We start from the raw sequence: 18,953 nt of genomic DNA, 5'->3' as shown, positions 1-18,953 counted from the left end.
CGCAGCCCTGTCACTGTCTAAAATTCTCACATTTATTTGTTTGCTGACTTCACTCTATCCCCAGCTAGACTAGTGGAGCAGTATCTGGCATGTAATAGGTTCTCAGTATTTTCTGAATGAATGACTCAAGATAGCATCTCATACAGAAGCCCTTTTGTTGTAGGTATGGGTGCTGTGAAGAACACTGCAGTCTGACACCTCATGTGCCCTCTGGGAGACTATTGTCGTTGCTGCCAAGTAGGAGTATTTAGTGTGTATGTATTTATTGCTTCATACACGTTCACTGTGTATGTATTTATTGCCTCAACATCTCTGGTTCCTAGCCACCACTGGCACCCCACCCCCCTTAGAAGTTTTATTATTGCACTTATATCACAGTTGTCTGTCATCTCCTGATGGGTTTTTCTCCTTGACAAATAGAGACAGTGTCTTTTATATCTTAGGATCTCCAAGCACACAGAAACAAATAGAATATGTTGAATGAAAAACTGAATTAAATGCCTATGAAATATTTTCTGTATAATGTGGTGGTGGGGAAAGGGGTGGTGATGGTGAAGGGGGTTATAAAATAAGATGATCAGCATAGGCTTCCTGTGGACCAGGCACCACGAGGGGTATAAAGCCTTCCTTGCTCGGGAGAAGTAGAAGTGCTTGGGCTAGGTGGGCAGGAAGTCCCTTTCGAGAAAGAGATGGAATGTGAGTAGGAACTTGATGAGTGAGTGGGAGGAAGTAGGCAGAGTCAGGGAATGTAAAGATTGGGTGTGAAGAGGGAGGAAAGGTACAAGATAGGTTGAGTGGCTGCAATTTAATGTTTTATTTTTTTAATTTTATTTTTGGCTGCGTCTGGTGTTAGTTGCAGCACACGGAGGATCTTCATTGAGGCATGCGGGATCTTCCGTTGCGGTGCACCGGCTTCTCTCTAGTTGTGGCGTGAGGGTTTTCTGTCTCTAGTTGTGGCACGTGGGCTCCAGAGCATGTGGGCTCTAGCTTTTGGCACACGGGCTCTCTGGTTGAGGCGCACCAGCTCAGTAGTTGTGGCACACTGTCTTAGTTGCCCCTTGGCATGTGGAATTTTAACGTGCCGACCAGGGATCGAACCTGCATCCCCTGCATTGGAAAGCAGATTCTTTACCACTGGACCACCAGAGAAGTCCCCGAGTGATTGCAGTTATACTAATCTGGCTGTAGTAGAGATTCCAGGTGGGGCAATACCTAGAGCTGAGGTTAGGAAGGTAAGTTAGGTTCAGATCCAGGGAACTTGGTGCTGGGCTGAGAACTCGGAGCTCTGCCTTATAGACAGTGGGAATCAGTAAAGTTGAACATCCAGAGATAGTCCTTGTTTTCTATGTAGGTAAGAAATTCCTCTTATTCAAGCAGATTTGTGTTTCCTTTCCATTGCGGTCATCTGAAGGCTCTTGCCATAATACTCGTTAAAAGAGAGGTTCAAGGCTTAGCGTAGTTACTCGTTGGGAAGACAGTTCTTCATTATCTAAACATTCAGCCCTGGCCATACTCTTCATCCTTGTGGCTCTCATAAAGTGATGGGTCTGTTGGCTTTCATTATGCCCACCTGTCCCCTCAGGAAGACAGGGTGGGTGGGAATGAATAGGGAACCCTGCTTGCCCTTGGCCACAAACTCTAACCTGCCCTGATCGGAACACCTTGCCCTGTAGTCCTAGTATACGGTCATCCTGCTAGGATCTGCCTTCAGTATAATCTCGAGGGTTTTCTTCCCCCCTCCCCACATTGGCTCTCCTTAGGCCATATGTTGTGTGTACCTCTTTGCTGTCCGCCCGCCTGCTCTTAGTGGAACCCATCCTGCAGCAGGTTTTTGCAATTATAATCACATTTTGCTTTGGAAGACACTCTGAGAGCAAATAGTTATTTAAAATACACATTGGCATACTATTGGCACATACACATTGGCAGTACAATTCCATGTTTGTTTTTAAGACTGTTCATTTATACATATTCGTAGACAAAAGACTGGAAGGTTACATACCAAATGTCAATAGTAGTTGTTTTTCAGTAAGGAGATTGGGGGTGATCTTAAAACATCTTTTCTGCTTATTGTCTAAATTTTCTGCAGTAAACATATATTGACTCATAAGAAAAATACTCAACTTACTTTAAAATATACAAATCAATAGTGACTGATAATTGTCTGTATTGTTTTTCTCAAGAAGCCTCTATGTTGAAGTTAAAGTAGATATTTCATGTGCTTTAAGTTTGAGTATAAAATTACAGGCGATTTTAAACAAATGTACTAGAACTTGTTACAAATGGAAATGACTGTGTCCCCTTCAGAGTTGTCACTTTGGAAGGACATCCTTATGTCACAAGGATGCTATTTCCCAAAATGTTGTTTTTTGGGGGTTCGGGGATTTCCTTTTTTTTTTTTTTTTTTTTTTTTTTGCAGTACGCAGGCCTCTCACTGCTGTGGCCTCTCCCGTTGCAGAGCACAGGCTCCAGCCACTCTGCGGCATGTGGGATCTTCCCGGACCGGGGCACGGACCCGTGTCCCCTGCATCGGCAGGCGGACTCTCGACCACTGCGCCACCAGGGAAGCCCGGGGATTTCCTTTTTGTTGATAGTTTTATTTATTTTTTTATTTCTTTGACTAGGTGATAAATGTTGGTGATATGAAATTTAAAAGGGTAAACAGCAACAGATTCTGTTTTCCGATTATTTCTTTTATAACCGCTTTCTTCATGGCTGCAATATCTTACCTCTCTGAGGCTATTGATGATAGTTTTGTTTTTTAAAGGTTTTTTGCTCCATGCCCCACTTCCATTTCCTCAGTTCCTCCTCACTCTTGCTCATCTCCTGTCTGTTTCGATCTCTATCAGACCTGTTAGAGCCTTTCCTCAGATGTCTGGTAGTCCAGTTGTTTGCTGACGCTTAACAGTGGAAAAAACAGAATTCTAACTGGAAGCTCTGAGCACGTGGAAGGGAGGGACTTGCCAGCTTGGAGCCTGTGTAGGGGATCTGGGCAGGCATTTGTTCCGAACAGCTTCCCCCAAATTCTTATTATTTTAACCTCGCTGCGTTCACTCCCAGGCCAGAGGTTCCTGGGGCTGCCAGATCCTGAGTCTTTTGAGGATTTCGCAAATGTAAATTGGGTTGTTTCTCCATTTGCCCACTGCTAGCTGAGGGTATGATTTTCTTGGATCTGCTCAGTTATTACTTTTTCATCTGCTTTTCAGTTAACAAAATTGTATTGCTATTGTCCCCTTGTTGTGTTGTCTACCCCAGAGGGTGTTTTTTTTTAACAATTTTTAAAAACATTTATTTATTTATTTATTGGCTGCATTGGGTCTTAGTTGCGGCACGCAGGATCTTTCGCTGTGGTGTATGGGCTCTTCGTTGCGGTGCGTGGTTGTGGTGTGCAGGCTCAGTAGTTGTAGCTCACGGGGTTAGTTGCTGCGCGGCATGTGGGATCTTAGCTCCCCGATCGGGGATCGAACCGGCGTTCCCTGCATTGCAAGACAGATTCTCAACCAGTGGACCACCAGGGAAGTCCTTAGAGGGTGTTTTGTTTGGAGTTTTTTTCGGGGGGAGAGTGTCTTTTTAAACTCACAGGAGGAAGCAAAATTCAGTGTACGTGTTCAATCTGCCATCTTAATTCAGAACTTCCTGAACGTTTTCTGAATTTCCTCGCCCTTCTTTGGTGGAACAGAGAGAGCTCCTTTATAAGCCCCATGGAATACAGTTCTCAGCTCTAAAGCTTTGCCCATCTTGATAACTGACCACATTCACAGACATAGTTCTCAGTGACGGTTGACTACTTCCAGAAATCAGATACATCTTCCTAAGTGAGGATTTACCACGTTGAAGATTTTGCAAAAGAAGTGCTGTTGGTTGTGGCTGACGCACTGGCTGAGAAGTAATGGATCCTGTGCGAAGGCTGGTGAGGAGTGTGCAGGGGGACGCGTGTGAGAGTCCGGAGCTGGCCTTCGTTATGACACTTCTGTTGCAGTGTGTGGCTGTTCCTAGAAGAATGGGTCTTATTCCCGCTGTGACTTGCACCCAGGGGGTGAGAGTAATGCGGTGTAGGTCTTGTATGTAGATTGATAACGCCCCCTCCCCCAGTCTGATCTGTTCCCAGAGTAGGGGTGTCCTCAGGTGGTTGTGAGCTCAGGTGTGGAAGATTAAGGAAGAAGTTGGTGCTTAGCTGGTGTCATTTTTCCTTGCAGGCTCCTGTGACGTTTGATGACATCACGGTGTATTTGCTTCAGGAGGAGTGGATGCTGCTGAGTCAGCAACAGAAGATCTGTGGTTCTGATGAGCTGGCGGCACCCCTGGGTATGGGCTCCTGTTCACTTCCCCACTGCCTGAATCTAGGTCAGCATTCCCAACCATGTCTGACTATGACATATTGAGAATTTTCTGGAATCCGACCATTTTTTTCCAGGCATCTTTATACTATTTATCCACTCAGTCCCATATCTGACTTAACTGCACACGGATTCACACATCACCCTTTCTCTTTTCCACTGAAATTAGCCAAGAGAAGTGGGGAAATTGGGCGTGTCAAGGCTAGACCTGGATGCTTCAGAATATCCCAGCATGCCAGAAGGGAAGCCCCACCTGTGGGCTGTGGCACTGCAGGTGGATTTTGTTTCAGTGCCCAGAGGACATTGGAGGTGGTGGGTGGTGGTGGAACGAGCATCAGATCTGCAGCCTGGAAATCTGGTCTCAGTCCCAGCTCTGCCACATGGTACTGACCAAGCCCATTAGCCTTTTCAAGCCTTGGCTTCTTTCTTCACAGGCTTGTCATAGAGGTTCAATGAAATAAAACAACTTGAAACTTTGTGCCCATGTAGGTAGTTTTCATCTTTTCTATTTTCTGAATGTCCTTTCTCTGCTTCTATGGGTAGACTTCCTAGACCATGGACAGAGAGGAATGTATTTCATCATGTGTACATGCACACGTACTCTTTTCGGATTTCAATTTGATGACCATGCGCCATGCCTTTCTCTGCTTCTTTTCTTCTTGACCCCTCAGGGTTCTGGGGGCAACAGTCTCAGCTCTCTGTGGATGGAGGGGTTGTGGTCTTACTGTCTACTAAAAATGGTTTGAAAACCAATGATTCTTTTAAACCAGAAGTTGCAAAGTAGCAGCTGTGGGCCAGATTTGGCCTACACCTTTTTTTTCTTTCTTTCTTTCATCTCTTTTCTTTGGCTTTAAAATATTTAAATAAGTTGTCAGTATTTCGCCATGGGGGGGTTTTCATATAGAAATATGATTTCTGGCTTCTGTTGGAAACTGGGATGGTCTAGAGGCCATGCTGACCCTGTATTCAGCTGGCGGCCCCTCCTGGACTTGAGTAGCTACCCCATACCTGGGTTCAAATCCACAGCCTCCCACCCCTGCCTGGTTTCCTCAGAGTATTGTCTGGTCCCGCTCCGCATTTGAGTTTGAGCCTCTGTTCTGGACCAGTAGTTTTCATACCTTCTTAGCCTGTGTGACCTGGATCCGACCTCACAGTGCATCTCTCTGTTCCTGACTCAGGACCAACTATTGCCACCCCAGAGCTGTTCTATAAATTTGAGCAAGGGCCAGAGCAGTGGCTAGCCAATGTCCAGGGCCAGAGGAGTCTCTTGAGCCTCCACCGAGGTGAGTGCGGACCTGCCCCCGGGAGGAGGGGTCCTTAGCTGGAGGGAGGGAGCAGGAAGCTGGGTCCCAAGGCTCCAGTCTCATCCTCTGCCTCTCCCTGTTCCCCACCAATTACACACGAATGCTGTTCTTCCCCCAACTGTCACCCGTCTAAGATATACACACCTCCCCCAATGTTGTTCTCCAAACTCTCATCTCCCTTTATTTTATTTCTACCTGAGAGTAGATGTTTATGTATAATTATATATTCTAAGTTCCATGAAGGCATGACTTGGTCTTACTTACTACTGTAGTCCCAGTACCAAGAACAATGCCTGGCACGTGGTTGCGTAGTAGACAATCATGGAATGAATGAGTGAATAAACAGATGGCTGCTAAATCCTGGGGACTGATGTTTGCTTTCCTCCTTTGATAAGCATGTCCTGTTCAGGGATTGGCTTGCCCAGAGCCAGGCCAGATGGCCTCTGTCATTGTGTAAGACGAGCACGTTAACCCAGCCCCTTCTACAGGAGAAAAGGGAGGTGGAACGAGTTCCCCGATGGATCGAATTGTGGATGTTTGCTCTCCCTTGTGATTTATCTCAGATGGACCGCAAGGAGCCCTAGACTTCACAGATACTAATTTGTTTCGGTTTGTTTCTCCTGTGCTTGGCTCTTAACTTTGAGCCCATTGACTCTTTACTCGTAGCTTTGTGCTTCCGGGGTTGGCTACAGTTTCGTAGACTGACTGGTCCATTGGCCGGGAGAAAGTACTGTTGAGTCCTTGCCCACTGGGCATCTGAACTTGTTGGTGCGTAATAAATGGCTCCAGAGGAGTTAGAGTTGTCTAAGCTGCATTTCAACCAAAGAGTGAATAAAGAAACTGCTGGTTTAGCTTAAAGAAGAAAAGTCTTAGTGACGTCATGGGATTTTTCACTTCTTGGAAGGGTTGTGGTATGGGAAGGGCTGAAGTAGCACTCCTGAGGGGAAGGTACTCAAAGATGGATTGCAGCTCAGGGAAGACTCTGGGGACCAAACTGTCTGCCCGGAAGGTAGGTTGCTCTCTTGCTCTAAAGGTACATGAGCAAAGTGCAGATGCCTGTCTGGCAGGGGTACCAAGGAGGGGGGTTCCTGCCAAGTGTGCAGTTGCAGTGTTTGCTTTAATTACCTTTTTAACCCTACCTTCTCTTAGTTCAGTGTTCTTATCCATAAATAAGTCTGCTCTCCTGAAGACTGTGCCACTGTTTTAGGTTGCAGAGATCTCTTTTTTGCCAGGTATATCTGTCCTTTATATCAAAAAAAAACCAACTGTTTTCTTAAAGCCCATTTGGTTTCTTCTGGGTTAGGCAAGGTGGACCTGGGGGTTGGGGGCTGGAGAGAAGAGAACACGGGTGCAGGCTGTCACTTTGTGGGTGTGGTTGCAGCTTTGATAGTCCATGGATCTAAGCACCTCTGTGAGTTGCAGTGACTCAACCTATAGGATGTCAGAGAAAATTCCATGTGTTTCTTTTTCCTAAAGGAAAAAACAAGATGGGCTTCATGGAAGAAATGGACATGCAAAGTCCCGCCAGAGAAGCTGGACTCTACCTGCCTCCTCAGAAGAAAGCCTGTCCTTCGCATTTCAGCTCAGAGGGTGGCAGCCTCCAGGAAGACTGCACAGGAAGAAGCAGAAAACCATTGAGACCCCGGTCCATCCAGAAGGCATGGTTTGCGCAGTTCCCATGGTTGGTCATGAACGAGGAGCGGACGGCTCTCTTTTGCTCGGCTTGCCGGGAGTACCCATCCGTCAGAGACAAACGGTCAAGGTTAATAGAAGGTTACACAGGACCATTCAAGGTGGAGACTCTCCAATACCACGCCAAGAGCAAGGCCCACGCGCTCTGTGCCAAGGCCTTGGCAGCTCGGGACCCCAGCTGGGCAGCCCGTTTCCGGAGCATCCACGACGTGTCCAGAGAGGTGCTGTCCAGTCCGGGACACCTTTTCACTGCAGATTACCCCATATGTTACCCCCCAGGGCCTCAGGGGATCTATGATAACATGGTCCAGCTGCTGCCCAGCTCGAGAGCTGCACTGGAGGACCCTGGAGGGCGTGGAGCAATTCCTGCATTGTACCTAGACTGCATTCCTGATTTCAGGCAAAAAGAAATTGCTGATGACATCCGCAGCTCCTCAGACGTTAACATTTTGTGTAATGACTCACCTGAACCCCGTGGCCAGGTAATACGTTTATAATGATTGCTCAAGGGGAAGGATTCTGTATAACGTTACCATAAGCTGACATGCTTGTGATGTGCTGGGTGTTGTTTTAAGTGCTTTGCATGTATTAATTATCTCCTTTATTTGTGACAACAGCCCTACTCTCATCATCTCCTTTTGGCAGATGACAAAACATAATTAGTGGACCAGGATATTCTAACTTCTGATATAAAGAGAGCACCTAAATTCAGAACAGTAATCTTTATCCAGAATCCAGAACGACCACAGAACTCAGGAAATTTTCCACAGCCACAAAACAGCCACAGAGCTCTTAAATAATCAATGTAAACAAATTTTTTAACGTTAACTTCAAAATCATGTAGCACTTTTAAACACTGCAAAGTTTCCTCAGACGTGTCCTTTTATGTAGTGTTTTTAATGCTGCTATGAGGTGGGTGGAGCAAACCTAGTTAAACTCATCTTGTTGGGGAACAACTAAGACTTAGGGGGGGAGTGACGTAGCCAGAGAACAAGGGCTCTTGCGGCAGTGACCTCCCCTCAGAGCCCTTGACCGCCAGCCCAGTGCTTTCCTTCTACTCCCTGCAGCACTGGTGGGCCCTCAAAGACTCTAGTTCTCACCTCAGGTTTATTTTGTAAAATAAAATAGGTTTATTTTCTAATTCTTTGGAAAATTGTCCTGCAAAGAAACTGTATTAATTGGAATCTTCGAGTAACCAGATCTGGCCCCTTTTCTCAACTCTTCCATGTAAGCGGGATTTTGCTACAAATCACTTTGAGCAACCCCTCTGGTATTCCGATGAGAAGAGCTCAGACGTTCCGCGTGCCTAACATCATATGTAAAGTTAGTAAGCTCAAATTTTTATGGAATCCAGAAAAGTGACAAAGCTCATTTCCCTTCATGTTCATGTTCCTTCTAGTTTTTAGTATTCGAAGCTAATAAACAGGTCTAACCTTTTACAATCTGAATTCCTTTAGCAGTAAAGTGTGTGTTAACCTAGTCACTGAATATGAGCATCTTTAGTTCTTTTTCACTGCTTCTTCCTTCCCATCCTGGTGGGGAACCTTAGCAGGGGCTGCTAGAGGCAGCTGGCTACCTTTGCAGTCGTGGATGAGTAGAAGGTGCCCCTTGGGGCTGTAAAGAACAGGGTGCAGCCATGAGGTTCTGCAAGACCCCTGTTCCTCAGTGCATTTTCCTTTCCTTCCAGGAAAGAAGAGGAAGGATCATTCCTTCCTTCTAGAATAACACGTTTGGTTTTTACCTGCTAATTCTGGGCCACACACATTTGCTTCTTTGGCTTTTGGTGGATAAATGAATTCCTCAGAGTGCATCGGGGCCTCTTGGCAGGCTTCCCAGGAGAAAAAGGCCTTGAGCAGGACCCCGGAAGGATCATGCTGGGTGTCTGACGTGAGAGGAGTATTGAGTGACTGCTGCTCTTTGTTGCAGGATCCTTCTGAAGAGGGGCTGTTTGAGGAGGTTCCCGTGGTGTTTGAGGATGTGGCGGTGTATTTCACCCGGGAGGAGTGGGGCACGCTAGACAAGCGGCAGAAGGAGCTGTACAGAGACGTGATGCGGATGAATTATGAGCTGTTGGCATCCCTGGGTAAAGATCCGTGTAGACCTTTGTTTGCCACCATCACTTGACGTGGGGACCCACGAGGGCAGCAGTGGCTTGTAGTCGTGTTCCCATTTCTGCCCTCTCACTGTGCATAGGCAGAGAGTGCTTATATCTCTGCGTCTCAGAACTCTCCCTGCTTTGGGGTACTGTGCTTTATCTCCTCTTCATCCACCCACCCATCATCCATCTTCCACCAAACATTATTGAGTACCTACTACGTGCTGGATGGACGTGAACGAGTCACGGTCTCTGCTTTCAAGGAGCTGGCAGGTTTGTGGGAGAGACAGACACTATATATAATAAGAAACTATGCAATGACACCAGCTCCATTAGAGATTCAGGAAGAGTGTCCTGGAGCTGCTGAAAAGAGTGACTTAATTTGGCCAGGCATCCGAGGGAGGGATAAGGGCTGTCTTTACAGAGTATGAAATATTTTAACTGAGTTGAAAGCCAGGTGCACAGGGACGGGCATCTAGACATGTCAGAGGTGGGGACAGCGTGAGCAAAGGCAGGGAGGCGAGAAAGGGCCTCCGGGAGGATTCCTGGATTCCGCCCTCTACTTTGTGCTGGGGCTGCTTCATCAGGGGCCAGCATGGCGGGCGGTCTCGGCCTGGGCGTCACTAGGTTATAGGCACTGGAGAATGAAGAACAGCACGTGCTGTTCATTACTTTCCCAGAAGAGGCTCCTCTCCTGCATCTGCTTCTTGTTCTTTGCCTCCTTTTTCCATCAGACACCCAGGATTTTCACGTGGCACCAAAAAGACAACTTTTCATCTTATACAGCTGTTATTTACTATTTTTTTACCAGCATATATTGTAACAGAAACCTTGCAGAACAGGCTGCTGTACATAACTTAGGAATTCCGACAGCGACCTGTATCGTGACTTCTACGGAATAGGAAATTGGGGTGTTTGTGGCTTACCTGATGTCATATCCCCAGCTTACACACTGCCCTTTCATGTGCAGCTGAGATACGGATTATTTTCTGAACATACTTGACCTATAGACTACTTGTTTTTATCACTGTTCACAATTTTTAAATGGCTCCCCAAACATTCAGAAAGGCTGTGAAAAATTGTTTCTTTTATGAGGAGAAAGGTGCTGTAATCGTGTTCTGGGCCAGGGCACTTGTACCAAGTGCACCTTCAAAGAGCATCACTACCACTGACAGCGTTTAAAAGAGAGAGAGAGGGACTTCCCTGGTGGTCCAGTGGTTAAGACTCCACACTTCCAATATAGGGGGCCCGGCTTTGATCCCTGGTTGGGGAACTAGGATCACACATGCCATGAGGCACGGCCAAAAATAAATAAATAAATAAAAATAAAAATACAGAGCGAGAGGGAAATTCGTTTTACATACCCACTTACAAGAAGTTGGTTTTCCTTTGAAGGAGTGAGCAGCAGTGCTGCCCTTTGCCCTTTGCACCCCTGTGGAAAGTCATGGGGAAAGTGGTGGGTGACCAGTGCTGTAACAGTGTGTCTCCCACAACCTGGGCCTGACTTGGATTGTTCAGCCAGACAGCAGCATTTTCTTTTTAACTTCCGTATGTTAGGAAGTGGGGAAATCTTAACGAACTGGGGAAATTAAGGGACAGTTCAGCCTCAGTTAAGTGTTGTTTGGATGAACAATAAGTATAACCACGGGAGGGGTAATTAATTTTGCTTGAGGGTTGAGGGCATGAATCAGGGAAGGCTTTATAGAGGATGGGGCTGTCCTCTTCAGTTGTCTGTGGAATTAAAATGGGTCCAGGGGTCTAGGAACGGAATTGCATGTGTGAGTCCTTCTCGCTACTTTAATTAGGTCTCCAGTTTTTATCCTTCAACTGTCCTCCAGTTGAGATGATTTTTCATGCTTGAGATATAAAAGCATTTTAAGGAGCCTTGAGGATATAACTGGGGCCAAACGTAAATGATTTGTATGTTTAAAAATAACTTTTTAAAGGGCCTCAAGCTGATAACTGGGATGTAAAACAGTGTTGAAATATAGTGGACCTAATTATTATTTTTGCTTTGACAAGGTTTTCTTCCTCCAATACTTTATCCTCCTGTGACAAGTATTTTAAAAATAGAAAACCTAATATTATTTGGCATTATCTTTTTTTTTTTTTTTTTTTTGATACACGCGGCCCTCCCCCTTTTGGGCCTCTCCCGTTGCAGAGCACAGGCTCCGGACGTGCAGGCTCAGCTGCCATGGCTCACGGGCCCAGCCTCTCCGCGGCATGTGGGATCCTCCCAGACTGGGGCATGAACCCGTGTACCCTGCATCGGCAGGCGGACTCTCAACCTCTGCGCCACCAGGGAAGCCCCTCCCATCCATTTTTTTTTATATCTTTGTTTGTTTGTTTGGTTTGGTTTGGTTTTTCAATTTCCTTCCTATTTATTTATTTATTTATTTTGGCTGTGTCGGGTCTTAGTTGTGGCACGCGGGTCTTTCATTGTGGCAAGCGAGCTCTTCGTTGCAGCACACAGGCTTCTCTCTAATTGTGGCGGTGCAAGCTCAGTAGTTGCAACGCACAGGCTCTCTAGTTGTGGCACAGGGGCTCCTGTGGGCTCAGTAGTTGAGGTGCGCGGGCTTAGTTGCCCCGCGGTACGTGGGGTCTTAGTTCCCCGACCAGGGATTGAACCCACATACCCCGCATTGGAAGGTGGATTCTTAACCACTGGAACACCAGGAAAGTCCACTCCCATCCGTTTTTAACGTTTATTATCTTTTAATTGAAGTACTGTGACTCTGCTTCTGTTGGGTGTTACAGGAAGCCTTTATGTTTTCTTTTATTCTTATGTCTGGAAATAATAATAGGCGCTTTTGCTGTTGACTGAACACCTACCAAAGGCTATGTTGAGTGTCTTGCGTATCTGCTCTCTAATCCTTAAACCAAACCTGTAAAGCAGGTAGTAGTAGTATTTTCAGGTGAGAAAACAGCCCAATGGCTTTGAGAATCCCACCCATTTAGCTGGAAAATGGCTAAACTGAAATTCTTACTATTCCACCTACTGCATGTGCGTTAGACTTGGCTAAAATTCCTGCTTCGTATATGTTTATTACCAGTTGGACTCCAGTTCTTTTAGTTTCAAGATTTGCGCTAATCATTGTTAATATTAAAATAACTATAGCACCAAGGATAATATAAGATTATTTAAAAATTCAAGCAGTATTAGGATTTTTTAGAAGTCTCCACTCCTATCCCCAGTCCCCCTAGCAAGAGGGTTAATAGTTTGGTCTGGCTGTCTCAGACCTTCTCTGTAGGTCACTGTTAGTGCTCTTGCCTCCGCCTCCATGAGAACGGAGGTGCAGAAAGGGGCTGATGCCCTGGGGTGAGAGGCTGTGGTTGCTTCAGCCCAGCTCAGGTCAGGTCATGGTCTTTGTGGTCTGGTGTTCATCCTGCTGCATTGCAGCACATTCATGCCGTTGATTCCTTTTGCTTTTATCATTTGAAGAAATGCAGCTAATTCTTCCGTTGCTCTTATTAGGATTTACAACTAGTAGATTTGTTCTTTTAGGTTTTATAATTTTTGTACCTGTTTTTAAACAGACAGTCTCAATTTGATGCAGTCAAATTTAATATTAATTTGTCGGTTGTGTGGCAGTTAAATTGCGTCGACTAAAGCTTTTCAACTGATGGTAGTTTCCAGGTCAGGTCCACTCACCTGTCAACAGCCTCCTTGGCCTCACCAGCTCTCTTATCAATAGGACTGAACTTGCAGAGGACAGTCATTTTGATTATGGAGAAAAGAAGAGGTTTATGTTGTTTTTAATGCTTTCCTGTGTCAACCTCTACTTTTGTGGACTTGCTTTTGCTTAGAACTATTTATCACTGTAGAGTACCAACTGTTCTTTTATTTCTGTACTTTAAATTCTGGTTTCAAACTTTGGCCATATTTGGTGATGTCTCTTGCTTCCCCTGCAAAAAAAGAAAACTCAGTTATATTCCACTGTTAAGAAACTAATATTTGTCAGTAAGAACAGAAAAGCCAATATAGGGACTATGTGGTAACCCTCGTTTTTACTAGGAAAGGTGTCATCATATGCTGAGTGGCAGGTCACTCACTTCAGGTGGGCAGTGTCTTTTCTCCATGTGAGGTCATCAGCTACAGCTAGACCTCACATAGCTGAGGGAAGAAGTCATGTCACTAAGTGGAAAGCAAAACTAAGTGGGAGAGCCCTCAATGAGATGAGCAGGAGTTAGAATGGCTCATATGATGACTAGGAGGCCAGCTGCTGTATGGTGGGCCATATACGGCCTCCAAGTGGGGGCCGTGCTGAGCTAGAGAGAGAAGAACCAAGGCAAGGTGCCAGAGTGGCCGTCTCCAAACTGATTCGTTGGCAGGCCTGCCAACCTTGGGCTGAAGTTAGCCTGGAAGGATCAGAATCTGTCTTTGTAGGCCAAGCCATTTTTATGGGCTTTTATGGAGTGTGTGTGTGTGTGTGTGTGTGTGTGTGTGTGTGTGTGTGTGTGTGGCCATGCTATAGTTATGTATTCTTAGTCACTTTTCCATTACTAAGACATAGGAAAATCTGTTTGAAAATTCCCTTCTGTTTCACTTGTTCTGAAGAGAACAAAAAGAAAAGGTTTCTGGCAACATTTCAGCCGTAGCTTCAGAGAGGTGTGATTGGGGTACAGCACTACTGGGGCCAGTGTGGTGGTGCTAGGGGCAATCAAAAGTGACCAATCCCCAGGGTAATATAACTTAGGCAAACACATCCAGGGATACTCAGTATCATGTATGTTTTCAGTAAATCTTTAAAAAATATTTCTTCATAATTACGTTTCTTTAATCAAAGTAGTTCTCATAAGACATATAACAAAAAATGACAGTTCCCTGTCCTACCATTGTCTGTTGCCAGGTCCTCCTCCCCCCAATTTTTTAGCTGTTTCTTCCAGTACTTGTTTCATTATTTCTGAGTAACACCTGTAGACGTTATTTTTAAAAGCATGAACTTCAGTAGGAGGCACTCATAAAACAGCTTCACTCTTTTCCATCAGCACTTGTTTGGATCAGCTCTTTGGGGATTTTCTTTCTCACCCTTTGGGTTGCCAAAAGAAAATTCAAAGAGCTTTACTTGCTATGAATATTTTTTTGAGCAAGGAACAAACTGTTCATGAACTGGGAGACTTCAAACCCAAAGTGGTTAAAAACTTGGCTCTCAGCAGTTAAAGCTCAATTTGTAAAACATGAATGAAGAAGTACATTGTTTTTTAACTGTGATTATATTCTCTTCAGGGTCGTAGCACCGTGTACCTTTTCTTGTGTGTACTGATTGGCTTGGAAACTGTAAGGTCACACTGACATGAAGGAAACTTCAATTTTGTTTAAGACCAGAGTCAGCATTTTGAGGAAATCAGGACAGCTTAAGATTTGGTTGTGTGACTGTGAGTGTTTGGTCCAGGGGTCTGTTCAAATTGTGGCCTCCATTTTGGTTTCTCTTTACAGGGTGAAACCTGGGGCAGGGCACATGACTTGTCACACTCAGGTAAACAGAAACTCCTCCAGTCACTTTTTAGTCACATTAATGATCTAATTTCAATTAATAAAATGTCCAGTACAGTACTCTTGAAAAATGTCCTGATTAGGAGGAGGACTCTGGTGGAGCTCTAGGAATCTGTCTCCTCACGTAGACAACAATTGCACTGGTAGAATCTGTCTGATGTGACTATTTTGGAACTCTGAAATCTGTCAAAGGCTTGCAACTTACAGGAGAAGAGTTGGAAAGTAAATTGTGGTGAAGTTCGGTCAATTTCAGCTCTTAGCACCTTAGCAGCTGCCCATCTCCCACCCCTACGATGTTCCTGGAGCCGCTTGCACACAGATTGCAGGAATTAGGGTGGGCAAAAAGAATGCTGTCCTCTAAGCATCAGGGATCAGTGCTGTGATCACCGATCGCTGCTTCTCATCTCAGAGGTGCAGACAAAGAAGTAAGCAGCCAGTGTTGTTGCACCTCCCCCATTTTTGCAAGTTCCTCCCCCTTCTCTTAACTTTTCTCTTTTCCCTCTTTTGAAAACCAGACATTAAAGACTAGGACATTCAAAAACATATAGAAGGAAAATTAGAAAGTGATTTTGCATACCCAGGGAAAGACTCCAAAAGACCTGAGAAGACTTTAAGTTTACACCTCAGGTTGATCCTTGGCACAGAGTAGCCTATAAGGATTAAAAATTTTTAAATAATAACAATAATCGAAAACAATGAAAACAGCAAACCTTGGGGATCGGGGAGAATCTGATATCCAGAGTTACCACATTATTAGATTCAGATATCCAGTGTTCAACAAAAAATCACAAGGCATACAAATAAATAGGAGAGTATGACCCATTCAAAGGAAGAAACTAAATCAATAAAAACTGTCCCTGAAGAAGACCTGATGGCAGGTATACTAGATAAATACTTTAAAACAACTGTCTTAAAAATGCTAAAAGAAATTTAGGAAGATGTGGAGAAAGCCAAGACAGCAATGTATGAATAAAATGGAAATATAAATAAAGAGAGGAAACCTAAGAAGGATCTAGAAAGAAGACTGAGAGCTGAAAACTACAATAACTGAAATGAAAAATTAACTAGAGGAATACAAAAACATTTGAGCAGGCAGAATAGAGAATCAGCAAGCTTGAAGATAGGACAATGGAAATTATGGAGCCTGTGAAACAAACAAAAAAGGTCAAAGAAGAGTGAACAGAGCCCAAGGGACATGCAGGAAACCATCAAGTGGACCAGCATACACATTGTGGGAGTCCCAGAGGGAAAAGAGAGAGAGAAAGGGAAAGACCTAATGGCTAAAATCTCTACAAATTTGATCGAAGACATGAATATAAACATCCAAGAAGCTCAACAAACTCCAGGTAAGATGAATTCAGACACCCACACTGAGACACACTATAATTAGAATTTCAAAAACAAAGGCAGAATCTTGGAAGCAGCAAGAGAGAAGTGAATCAACTAGAGAAAGCCCGCACGCAGCAATGAAGACCCAACGCAGCCAAAAATAATAAATAAATAAAAATAAATTTACTAAAAAAAAAAACAAGGAAGATCTCAAATCAACAACTTAACTTTACAACTTAAGGAGCTAGAAAAAGAAGAATAAACTAAACCCAAAGTAGCAGAAGGAAGGAAATGATAAAGATGAGAGCAGAGATAAATAGAGAATAGAAAAACTAGAGAAAAATCAATGGAACCAAAAGTTGGTTCTTTGAAAAGATCAACAAAATTGACAAACCTTTAGCTAGATGGACTAAGAGGCACAGGCAAGAAAGGAAAAAATAGACAAGTTGGGCTTCATGAAAATTGTAAAATTTTGTGAATCAAAAGACATATGTGGGGCTTCCCTGGTGGCGCAGTGGTTGAGAGTCCGCCTGCCGATGCAGGGGACACGGGTTCGTGTCCCGGTCTGGGAAGATCCCACATGCCGTGGAGCGGCTAGGCCCGTGAGCCATGGCTGCTGAGCCTGCGCGTCCAGAGCCTGTGCTCCGCAATGGGAGAGGCCACAACAGTGAGAGGCCCACATACCGCAAAAAAAAAAAAGACATACATATAAATATAATAAAAAGACAGCATACAGAATGGGAGAAAGTATTTGCAAATCATATATCAGATAAGGGTTTACTATCCAGAATATATAAAGAACTCCTAAAACTCAGCAACAACAAAAAACCTGATTAAAAAATGTACAAAGGACTTGAATAGGCATTTCTTCAAAGAAGATGTACAAATGGCCAATAAGCATATGAAAAGATACTCAATCATTAGGGAAACGTAAATCAATACTACAATAAGATACCACCTCACACCCATAAGGATGCCTACTATCAAAAAAATAGAAAACAGCAACTATTGCTGAGGATAGAACCTTTATGCCCTGTTGGTGGGAATATAAAATGGTAAGTCACTGTGGAAAACAGTATGGTGGATTAAATTATAGTGTTATATCAATGTTAAATTTTCTGATTTTGATCATTATACTTTGACTATATAAGACATATTAGTTTTTGGTTGCCGCATAACAAATTATCACAAATTTAATGGCTAAAAAACACCCATTTATTATCTCACAGTTCTGGAGTTCAGAAGTCCAGGTGGGCTTAGCTGGGTTCTTTGCTTAGGGTCTAACATGGCTGAAATTAAGTGTGCCAGACTGGCCTCTTATCAAGAGGCTCTGGGAAGAATCACTGGGCTGTTGAGTTGTTGGCAGGATCAAGTTCCTTGTGGTTGTAGGACTGAGGTCCCCACTTTCTTTCTGGCTGCCGACCATTCTCAGCTCCTAGGGCCTGCTCCCACGTCCTTTCCACATGGCCTTCTCCATCCTTAGGCCAGCAATAATACATTGAATTTTTTTGGTGTTTTGATTCTCTGACTTCCTCTGCTTTTAAGCGGCTAGTGTGATTACATTAAGTAATCACCCAGACAACATCTCTTTTGCTATGTAATGTAATTACGGGTGTGATATCAGTTCACACATTTCAGTCACACTCCAAGGGGCAGGGATAGGCAAGGGTTAGGGTCTTGGAGCTCGTGTTAGAATTTTGCAAACCCGATAAGAGAATGTCTTTTTTCTTGAGTACTACACACAGAAATATTTAGGGATAAAGGGAGGAATGAAAACAATTTAGCCTCAAATGGTCCAGAAAAATATTATCTATATATATTTTAAAGCTTCCCAGGTAACTCCAGTGTGCAGTCTGCACATATACATATATATGTATTTATATATTATACATATAGAGAGAGGAAAGGGAGGGAGGGAGAGAGGGCACATGGGCATGATAAAGCAAATGGAACAAAATGCAAATGATTGGAGTTCCTTGTTTTATTATTAAAACTTTTCTATAGGTTTTAAATGATATCAAAAATTGACCAAAAAAAAAATCAGGAAACAAAAGTCCAGTCCTTGTGTAGTGGTTAAAAATCTGGACTTCATTTAAAGCTGAAGTTTCTTGCCTCTCCCACCTCAACCTGCTTTAGGTCTAGAATCCGGAATCTTGTGATAGGAAGAAAGAAGTTCTCCTCCTACCTCCCAGCTTGTTCCAGGATTTCTGCTGCATCCTGGCTGGGAATGGTGGTGTGTAGGCGGGGAGGAGAGGTACAAGAATTACATCCATGTAATCTGATACCAGTTACATGTAGCTGGGATAATTGAAAGCTGATTCTCCAAGTGTGTTTGTGGGTTCTGCACTCCCCCAAACCCCCGTTACTGGAGATCTCTCACTACAGTGGGTAATGTCTGCTTTGGCAGTCTGCCCCATATGGGCTCCTTAGGGGAGCATCACCAATAGGCAGACAGGGGCAGCCCCTTTAAGTGGCTCTGGGCCTCTTCTCTTTCCCTCCAGGGCTCACATCTGGACCATGGAAAACACTTACATATCCTTTGCTCTGACAAGCCCTGTGAATGTAGGCTCTTCCCAACATGGCCACCACCAAGGAACCATCGGTCAGTTTATGCCTTTAGTCTTTTCCAGGCCTGGATTCCTGAGCAGCCCCACAGCTCCAGGAAATACAGGTCGGGATGTCATTCCCATTAGGCTTAAGGT

General features: G+C 44.3%; 1 protein-coding gene across 8 annotated transcripts in view; it reads left to right on the top strand.

The window, feature by feature from the left end:
* Positions 1 to 18,953, top strand: part of ZNF862 (zinc finger protein 862) — a 32,324-nt gene that overhangs the window by 2,196 nt on the left and 11,175 nt on the right. For 6 of the 8 annotated variants that reach the window (XR_003431833.1, XM_027101543.1, XM_027101545.1 and 3 more), the window contains exons 2-5: positions 4,197 to 4,305; positions 5,516 to 5,620; positions 7,118 to 7,815; positions 9,260 to 9,416. Coding sequence is in view for 7 of the 8 variants with exons in the window: in XM_027101543.1 (XP_026957344.1) it covers positions 4,197 to 4,305; positions 5,516 to 5,620; positions 7,118 to 7,815; positions 9,260 to 9,416 (1,069 nt within the window). In the remaining variant the exon portion in view is untranslated. Of the gene's footprint in view, positions 1 to 3,761; positions 3,911 to 4,196; positions 4,306 to 5,515; positions 5,621 to 7,117; positions 7,816 to 9,259; positions 9,417 to 18,953 lie in introns of all 8 variants that reach the window. The other 2 variants (XM_027101544.1, XM_027101549.1) reach the window with 2 other exon arrangements.

This window comes from Aethalodelphis obliquidens, unplaced genomic scaffold, assembly GCF_003676395.1.
Source record: "Aethalodelphis obliquidens isolate GAN/ISIS:26980383/991018 unplaced genomic scaffold, ASM367639v1 scaffold5, whole genome shotgun sequence".
NCBI classification, from domain to species: domain Eukaryota; kingdom Metazoa; phylum Chordata; class Mammalia; order Artiodactyla; family Delphinidae; genus Aethalodelphis; species Aethalodelphis obliquidens.
The sequence above is the reverse complement of the archived record's forward strand: the minus strand, read 5'-3'. Positions and strand labels throughout refer to the sequence as shown.